The sequence below is a fragment of the Vicia villosa genome, linkage group LG3 (assembly GCF_029867415.1).
Source record: "Vicia villosa cultivar HV-30 ecotype Madison, WI linkage group LG3, Vvil1.0, whole genome shotgun sequence".
Lineage (NCBI taxonomy): Eukaryota > Viridiplantae > Streptophyta > Magnoliopsida > Fabales > Fabaceae > Vicia > Vicia villosa.
In genome coordinates this window covers 47,332,419-47,342,473 of record NC_081182.1, presented here as the reverse complement: position 1 = coordinate 47,342,473, position 10,055 = coordinate 47,332,419, and the positions used below count along the sequence as shown (strand labels likewise).

The window sequence follows — 10,055 nt, the reverse complement described above, 5'->3', positions numbered from 1 at the left end:
TACATTTGTGTGGTCTAGAATGCACCACCATTTGTATAAATAGGAGTCTTAGAGTTATCGAATAACACATCATTTCAACAAAATGCCTCTTCCTTAGTATTTTATTAAAGTATATGTGTTGAACAATTAGCCACCTTGAAAGATTCCAAATAAAGATTCCAAATAACGCTGAATCATTTGCCACCTTGAAAGAAATGTTGAACAATTAGCTGCCTGATTCTGATAACAGAAAAGATCGAGTTTCGGGAGGACTGGATTGATACAAATGGAATGGTGAAATACAACTTAATCGAGTTGAAGAATGATGAAAATGTGAAGGCCATGTGGAAATCATTTCGCCGTAAGATAACTAAAAGTCCGATCGAATTGGATGCGCATATCCAAAGATCCGTTGATGACATAATGAAGTGTCTAATTCGTCCAGAGTCTTCCGGTAATGACTAGGTTTTCATGTGTTCGGAGTACTGTTTATGCTTGTTGTTTGTCATCTGATGTTTGTTAACTATGTTTATTTGTTATTGATGTTATTTTCTTTATCTACTCGAAACATGTACTAGCCAAAAAGATTACGCAATAAATAAGATGTTTGTACAAAATATACAAATATACAAATAATACAATCATAACAAATTAAATCTACATATGTTCTTCGCTGGAAACATCCGCCAACCTAGATAAAATATTGTGAACCTCACCATCAGGGTTCACCAGACCCATGAGGCTATCCAAGTGAACTGCGATGTACTGCATGCGCCTATTCTGGTCACCAGCGAGAGGTGGTGGTGGTGGTGGTGAAGAAGAAGCCTTGGTACCTGAAGGCCCTGGAACATCAGATGTTGCGGCAGATGGTTCACCCTAGGGTGTGACACACTGAGGAACCACTCCAGGTAGGCGGTGAACCATAATATCAGTATCCAGACCGAACATATCTTCGTAGGACCAAGCGAAGATCTCAACATAGTCACGTAGTATTTGAATCAGTCTTTGTTTGACACTATCTTCCAACCCAACGCCTACCTTGTCTTCTTTCTTTTCTTCGTCAGTACCAAGATTCATAACCTCCGTTGGCTCTTCGTGCGGATGTATAGTCTTTTCCTCTTGCTCTAACAGTCTAGCAAGTTCTCTAGGCACTTCACAATCTTCCTCGCCTTCGTCCTCTGCTTGATAGATCGGATTATCAAAGTCATAATTGGCAATAGCAGAGTCATTGTCAATGGGACCCAGAGTGGATGTGAATCTGCAGTGTATTACGTGAGTGTATGTAAGAACACATATCTATTTTTAAAAGATAAAAAGATGAAAAACATAGAGAGCGCAAAATTTGAATGTGAAACGTCCAATGATTTATTTGAATGAAAATATGATTATGAAATGACAAGCCCTAACAAATGGACCGTTGTGTCCCGGGCAAGGCACAAGGCTTTAGAGTTTATTGTTCGAATTACATAACCAAAACTTGGAAAATAAAAAAACAATAAAAAAAGGAAATTGCAATTACTCCTAATTGAAGGAGATAAAGATAACATCTTCGGCCTTCCAATTGTTCAGCCCATTGTCAGGTGTAGGAAAGATCCACTTGTTCAGATTGCAGTTGCTCTCACCATCTTCCAAGGCATTGACTCCTTTACTGATGAAGTGAGACATTAATCCTCCAGGACGGGTGTGATGATTACTCTTCTGAGTTCCAGTAGTACAACCCAACCCAAGCTTGTCAAACTTATAGGGGACGTCAGCGAGTTGGCCCCAAACAGTACAACCACCTTCTTCGACCACAACCTTAGCATCCTTCTGAGAAGCTGTTGATGTTTTTATTGGCTGATTGGCATCTATGTTTGGCTAAAATATAATAGCAGCAAAATATAATACAATGTATAAGTCTTGCAAAAATAAAAGAACAAAACAGGTACAAGCAAGATGTTATATGGAATGTCATGACATCAACTCATGACATCGCGCCTGCAGAACTGGAATAAAGATTCAGTCTGATTCTCAACAGATACAGAATATTCTATGAATATTATGTAATCCAATGTGGCGCAGATTTAAAGGTCAATAGAATAATGTCAAAATATTAAAGAATCAAATCAGAATATTGAAGATTCAACAGTTTCTAATTTAGGAGATAAATTAGGAAACTTGTGATTGAAGACCTTTCTTTTAGCAGAAGATATCTGCATATTTGTAACAGCCAGGAATGCTGCGATTTTTAAGCCCAAGTCCAATTGGGAATAGGTTATAAATAGAAACCTTTGTAACCTAGTTTAATACAGAAAAAATATAGAAAACCGAATTTAAGAAAGATGTAGTCATTAGGGTTTGTATAGGTAGACCACCCAGGCTGTGGGATAGCTGCCATGTCCTTCTCGAAACCTCTAGGTAAGAGAAGCTATTGTTCTCACTCAAAACCTGTAGGTAAGAGTTGAGTATTGTGTTCTTGATTGAAGCTGTGAAGCAAGATCAAGTTAGTGTTCATTGTTAATTGTTTAAATAGCTGTTGCAGATTTGTAACAGTCAGGTATCACTAGGGAGTGAGCAGAGGTTCTCTTGTCTTAGATGGAAATCTAAGATAAAGGTTGCATTGGGTAGTGACTAGGTAAACCAGAGGTTGTTTACATAAAATAGTACTATTGATAGTGAAATCTTCTTCCTGGCTTGGTAGCCCCCAGAGTAGGTAGTTAAACCGAACTGGATTAACAATTCACTGTGTTATTTATCTTCTGCATTGTATTGTCTGTTCAGTCTTGGATGTTGTAACATGGCGTATAACATCAGGTTCAGGTTTGATAGTTGTTCCTTTTACAGAACCAATAAATATTACAATCTGGTTATGTTGACTGAACATACATGATTCCAGTACTCATGGACTCCGTCTTAGGAGTAATTATAAAATTGGGGATCTTTCTGTTCTGTCTTTGATAAACTGATAACAGATCAAATGTCTTGACATCGTGATTGACATCCTGAGTCTGTCATACTAGAATTTCAATTGGTATCAGGTGGGGCAATTTTTGACGATAAAAACACATTTTTAAGGTTGGAGAACTCAAAATTTCACGGTGAATCAAGCTTTTCATGAAGTCCAAGAGATTGAAGACTTATTTTCATTTCATTATCTCTAATATCTAAACTTTGTATTTTGTTTTTCTTGTATTTTGTTTTTCTTAGATTCTATGAGTAGCTAAAACCCCCCAATATTATGGGGGTGTCCCTGATCTAGCTTTGTTAATGATTTTTATTTGAACCTTGTAATGACAATAATTTCTTGATTGAATTTACTTTTGATTTGTGCAAAAATATTTTATTAAAAACAAAATGTTTTCATTCTAAGTAAAAAAAACTAGTTAAAATTAAAAAAATATTTAAAAACAAAATGTTTTATTCTAAGTAAAAAAGCTAGTTAAAATTAAAAAATATTTAAAACTAACAAATACTTGTTTGTCGAAGATATCCATTTCAAATGATTCAGAATTCAAAGGTCACATAAAATTACAAGCAGAACTACAAACATTCACAGCCTCCAATGACACTCACTAATTCATGTAACCCAAAAAACAGTTGTCATATGCATTTGGGTAAACCTCGTACCAGTATCCTCCTCAAGTATAATCTTATTTTTCTTAGCCTCAACAGAGCTTAACCTTCCCCTTCCAGAGCCAGTCTACAAAATGGATACATAGCTTTCCCATCATCGGGGCATGGAACGAGCAGCATTGTGAAGCTGGCGCTGTCATTAGAACAAGGAAAACATTAGCATAGCGAATTAGATTACATTTCAAGATTTACTGAAAAGCCGGAAGCTTTAAACAATAGGATAATGTAGTGAGCATACGCCAGTATGAAATTCAACAATTTAATAATAAACTATTAAACTACACTCAATAATTTATAAATCAACTAGGGTTTAAATTAAAATATCCAGAAATATTACCTGGGCTGCCTTTGATGAAGAAGCCAAATAATCAAGAAAATCATTCTTCTTTGTTGTGAAATGGAGCCTTGCTATGTCCAATAATGTATTTTCCCTTTTTAGATCCTCCAAAAGTTTTTCCTTCTCCCGTTGGGCGTCCTTCAGTTCCTTCTCAATTTTAACTTGCTCATCAAGCACAGCTGATCTTTCTGGTTTGGGGAATCTCACATTAACATCTTCCCTGCAGGCCCCAACAGTTAGTTTTTTTTCAATTCACGTATTTGGTGATTGTACAAATTAAAACAAACAGCAGTTTGATGTTTATAAAATGCTTATATTTTTAAAAGGATTTTAGAACATCTATTTTGTCAGACCCTTTTATGGACAGCTTTGAAAAATGCAGTTAATCTAGCAAAACCACCTCTTGAGAGATAAATGAAAAGATTTCTACAGGATATGGTTGAGAAAGATTAGTCACCATATATATAATTTATAAATAATCGGCTTTTCATATTCTTACCTTTTGCCGAAGGAAAATACACCACAACCCCTAATCATTCCTCCATCTAAAGAAAGAGCTCCGTCAGTTATGAAAGGAAGTGCTTGTACCATTTCAGCCCCAGTCTTATATACTTGTAAACAAGAAAAGAGATTATAAAACAGAGTTTCTCTGAGGCCAAAACCACTCTGAGTTACACAAAATAGGTTCTCTGTGTCTATATTAATCATATTCACAGCAAACCCAAGAAATCCAGCCGGACACTCCCCATTGGGCAATCTTGGGTTTAAAATGTCCAACCTCCTGTGTGGATCATCAACCACGTATTTACCCTCATAAGGCCTAAAACAAAAGAGGAAAAAGGTTTAAAACACAGATTTATCCACAATCACAAATAAAAGACAAACCAGATTCTAGTAGTCATGCCTTAGAGATTCAAGACATATGACTAAAAATCGACCGTCCAAAGTCTTTCCAATACTTGCACCTAGCCCATGAAGACCCCTACTTTTATTTATGCAGCCTTCCTTGTCATACATTTCGATAGCTTGAACTCCTTCATAAGTTTTACAAACAATTGCCAACATAGTCTCCACTCCGAGATACTCTGAGAAAAGTCTGCATTTCATAGATATTAACAAAACAAAAACTAAATTATTTTTCATCTTGCTTAAAGATAATGTGACAAAGACCGAAGAAACATACAAGCTATTACAAGATTGAAATGAGTGCGCATGATTTTGCAAGCCAAAAAAAAAAACATTCATACAAAATGTACCTGTTGAGATTGTCATCCTCAACTCTTCCCAGCATAGGAACAATACCTAAAATATCCTTTGTTGGTGCAAGAAGAGAAGCATGCGATCCATAACGAGTCTTTATATGGCACAAAACACCAGCAGCAGATCTTTCGTGCTGCAATATCTGTTCAAGTACCTCCTCCTCGGTTGTACTGAGGGTATCCTCTGCATTATCAATCTTTGTTGCGCTTGAAGACTTTGATTTCCCAATAGCAACTATGAATAAAGAAAAACATAAAAACACCTTTTTGTTGATAGATCATAGATAGATAGCTATTACAGAAATATTTTACTAAAAGATATTTCATTTTTAAAAAATGAAGGGGGACAATTTGAATTTTATTGCATCCTTATCCTTAATAGTGAAATAATAAAAAAACTTGAGATATGCACTTCAATGTTCAGTCTATGCATTCCTGAAACATATTTACAGTGTCCCATCATAGAATTTGGGGTCAGCCAATCTCAGCCTCCAAAGCTGATTGGCCTACTTTTTATTTTCCATATCTCTTGCTAATGGGGATGATCTCAAGTTTCAGGACCACATAAACTTAATAATCAAAATATTATTGTATAAATAAACAGATAAAACTTATGCTACCTTCAGAATAAGGAAACTTTAGACCATTGTTTCAGTGAATGCAATTTACAGAATTAGGTTGTCAATATTTTTCATGATATGTAGCTTCTTATCCCCAATTGCAAAAGCCAAGAAGTAAAGTTACCTTAAAAAGTACAAATGAATTTACCTTGCAAGTGAATAATGGAGCCGTCTAATTTGACTTTTTCCCTGTTCAAAAGATTCACTCTTTTCTCATGCTGCTTAATTTTCTTCCCAAACATAAGCAGTTCGTCTTCTAGTTTCTAAAAATATTACTTAAGTTAATATTCTAAAATTCATCATCACTCATTAAAATCCAGAAACTTAAATCAGTATGTATATATATTATATTGTACACACATGCAGTACAGAGAAACAATATTTTCTGTTTATAAAAACTTTATAAATTATAACCTACCTTGGAGTGCGTGATGCTATTTTCTGCATTTATCAATTCTCTATTTTGCACGTTGTCTTTTGTGTCCATGGAGCTTTCACTCATATCCATTGGCACTGATGCCGAGGTCCCTTGGAGAAACACTGGCATGGTATGAACCAAATGCTGCACAAGAAGAACTTATTCACACACATAATATCTACAGATAATGCTTACACACAGGAAAAACAATTAGTTAAATACTAGGTACTACTTCAACAGGTAGATTTCCCAAAAAGTCTGTCCATTCCCAAATGAATGATCAATCATCCAGTCTTTAATTAAAGAGATATTGGGAAGTTTAACCATATAGATTCATGCTGCTTATGTATGAATAAATTTCCTACTCACTTTAGATTTCATTTCTCCATTTATTTTTATATTAATACTTAATTGCTTCCATTAAAGTAAAATGATCAGGTAAAATTTCATAGATAAAAGCGGGAAAAGAACTTCCATAAGTACAAGGTTGGCATAGAAAGGAATTAGTCTCTAACTTCTTGACCAGAGATAGCTAGATCCATCCAAAAAAACATGAAAAAGGGTTAAGAAAATCCATCAAATTATAACACTAAATCCATAAATGAATTTTAGGAAGCATAATTTTCCTTTGAAATTTCTTAACCAAGCATAATAAATAACACTAGAAACCAAATTTCTTTCATAAAAGAGCCATCTCTAAACATGCAATATCACATAGTAACTATAATGCGAGCGAAATAAATGTAGGTTATATGACAGAATTTAACGATTCTCTTGAATTTATTACCTAACGCAAAGAAAATCTATCGACCTTAAATTAAATTACGACGGAGTAATTAATACCCCTATTTCCGAACAAATGTCTCCGACTAATAATTTCATATTTTACACCAGAGTAAATAAAATCTCTTTTTCCAATTGATAATTTCATAATTTTTCTCTGTTGTTAAACTTAATCAATCATAATCAATAACAAATTTGTATCATAAAAGAGCCATCTCTAACATGCAAAATCACATAGTAATTAAAATCGGAGAACATCTACAGAAAAAGTTCATGAAGAAAAAAAGAAAGTAACTTACGAAGGCGGTAGAAAATCAAGCGAGACACGAGAATAGAGAAGTATGCAGAGGGAAACTGACCTGGTTGCTGACTTGGTTGCTGCTGTTGCTTGTTGGTTGAGACATGATTTCGTGAATGAGTGCTGCGCGGCGAGTCTGAATTTTCGAAAATATGAATAGGGTAAACTGAGTAAAGAATCTGAAGAATATAAATAAGTCAATCGATGATGCGTCGCGTCATTTTGGAATCGGTACCTGCAGCCACAATCACGTACGGCGACATAATCTGTACCGTTTGACCAAAATCAATCAAAATCATTTGATTGATTAAGATCCGACGGTTCCTATTGATTCTCTAGATGTTTCCTACCGCTGGGAATCTGCATGACTTAAGAGGATTAAAAAAACCTCAGTTGTCGTGGATCGAACATGTTTGATACATAGAGTAATGTTTGTTCACTTAATCATATATTTGACACAATAAAATCCGATTAAATCCTAGACAAAAAAAAAATCAAATTAAATGAATTAATTTTTTATAATGGTCCTATCACTGGCTCTATGAATTTATCAACCTAGACCGTAGTGTAACTTTGCTTTTACAAAATTGTGCTGCTGCTTTAACTTTAAAAAATTCAATACTATACTAGTGCACAGAGTTGTCAATGAAAGATGGCGGTTCATGGCAGAGAGCCAAAATCCCTGCGTACCGGCCCCTTTGTGGCACCGTCATAGCAGATTATAACGGAAAAACCCACAATATCAGACCATATGTACCGTTGCGGCTAACAAAAATCGCCACTGATATCTGCTATGGCCCGCAGAGCTGTAAGTACGGAATACACTGGAGAGTGGAGAGGGTGAAAACTAGTTTACCTGATCCCGTAGGCCCCATGAAAAGGATATTAATTTTCTCAAGTTGAACTTCATCATCAACAACAAGATTGGCTTTACCATCATTACTTGAATCTTCTGCAGGCCTTTCATTCCAAATAGTAAGAACATCAAAAACCACATGGACTTTTCACAAAATATTCTCTTAAAGTGATTATAAAATGCCATAGTAAGCACCTACAAATCCAATTAAGGTTACAACATTAACAAAACCATTCTCAATCACTGAAAAGAAAACCATTGAAAAAAAAGTCCACACACACCTTCTTGGCTCTCTCTTGTCCAATTACGAATTTATCAAGCCCCTTGCAAATTTGCTTCGAAGTAGAGAAACTACTTCCCAAATTGGACCCACCCCAACACCCATCTATCGAATTCGCCGAATCGGAATCACCACCTCTGCTAGCACCACTTCCACCTCCACCAGACACATCATAACCGCCGGGCGAACAACAATTCCAGCATCGGGCCAAACTTCAGGAGGATCCCCAAACGAAGAAACAAGAACCCTATACGCTGTTCAATCATAAGGAACAAGATTAGGGTTTTGATTGGGTGTGGTAGAGTCTTCGAAATGGGCGGTGTTACTACGACCTTTTTGATTGTTCTGAGAGAAATCGCCGCGTGGAGAAAGGGGTTTGAAGGAAGTGAAGCGAGAATTACCATTGTTTGTGTAGTTGAAATGGAAGTACCTTAACTGAGATAACGCAGGGGTTGCTTTATCTATCAAACCCTAAACACTTTCATCGGGCCAAGAAAAGTGGAAGATTTGATCCTGTAAAATCTAGAGGAGGAAGTTCTGAAAAAAATCCAGGTCCTAATTCGGAGTTCTCTGCAGTTTACAGTTGAAGAATGTGACTTGTCACGTTTTAGAAAAGCTTTTGTTGGACAAGTCTTTAAACCAGGAACAACTTAGTCCATGCAAAAAGGTTTTAATGTGGAGGGATTCTTGTGGAGTTTATACCTCCATTGCAGCACAAGATCAGGAAGATGCAGATGAAAGAGGGGTAAGGTTTCCATGACTTTAGTGCGGGAAGAAGTCTTTCTCACTCTGATTTTCCTCTATCTCACTCAGAAAATTGCATTCTCTCATGTTTTTTATCTCCTTATTTTCATCATCCAAAGTCAAAGGATTCGCTTCTAGAGAATAACTTATATCTCACCTCATGGATTCTTAGACTTCGTTTAGCCCAACTTTTTTATGTCTTTTATTTTAAAATTAAAGTTAAAAATATGAACTTTTAAAATAAAGTTAAAGTTGTTTGATTATGATTATTTTTTAAGCTTTAAAATTATATATATATATATATATATATATATATATATATATATATATATATATATATATATATATACGTGTTGTATTAACCTATATAATTTAGTGTATAGTATAAAAAATTAATAATATTATTATTGAAAATTTTTATACAATAAAATAAGATATAATATACAAAACAAATAAAAGTTGGACAATACTAATATCTACAAAAATGATGTAAACAAAATAAAATAAATAAATAAAACATAACTCTAGATGTTATAAACCATAAAAAAAAATTGAAAAACATACGTCTACTGCATAAGTGCCATTTTTTTTAAAAGAAAATGTTTTCATCGGGATTCGAACCGCGACCACATGTTTTAAGCTCCAAAAAAGTTAGTTTCAACGACTTTTTTACAAGCTCATTTTATTCAATTTTTTGCCTTTAAAAAAAAGCTACTTTTTTTCATAAGAGCTTTATAAAAAATGTGTTTGGCCCTCCATCTCCTTATAAGGAGAAAATAAGTAGATAAAAAGCTAGGCCAAACGAGCTCTTAGGCTATGTTTGGATATCACGAAATAAACGGAGCGGAATGGAGCGGAGCGGAATGGAG

General features: G+C 34.9%; 1 protein-coding gene across 11 annotated transcripts; it reads right to left on the bottom strand.

The window, feature by feature from the left end:
* Positions 1 to 3,411: 3,411 nt before the first annotated feature.
* LOC131661294 (protein DEFECTIVE IN MERISTEM SILENCING 3-like) lies at positions 3,412 to 9,298 on the bottom strand. Of its 11 annotated transcripts, none has more exons than XM_058930777.1 (11): positions 8,444 to 9,298; positions 8,163 to 8,357; positions 7,542 to 7,674; positions 7,368 to 7,429; positions 6,226 to 6,369; positions 5,956 to 6,070; positions 5,185 to 5,422; positions 4,833 to 5,024; positions 4,428 to 4,748; positions 3,929 to 4,148; positions 3,412 to 3,724 (listed from the first exon to the last, which is right to left on the bottom strand). In XM_058930777.1, exons 3-11 carry the CDS (start codon positions 7,603 to 7,605, stop codon positions 3,686 to 3,688), a joined length of 1,395 nt encoding a protein of 464 aa, XP_058786760.1. In that variant the 5' UTR covers positions 7,606 to 7,674; positions 8,163 to 8,357; positions 8,444 to 9,298; the 3' UTR covers positions 3,412 to 3,685. The 11 variants fall into 11 exon arrangements, with proteins under 11 accessions (XP_058786760.1, XP_058786758.1, XP_058786765.1 ...); XM_058930775.1 differs by having other exon boundaries at positions 7,542 to 7,666; XM_058930782.1 differs by having other exon boundaries at positions 7,380 to 7,429; positions 7,542 to 7,666.
* Between the last annotated feature and the right edge of the window lie 757 nt (positions 9,299 to 10,055).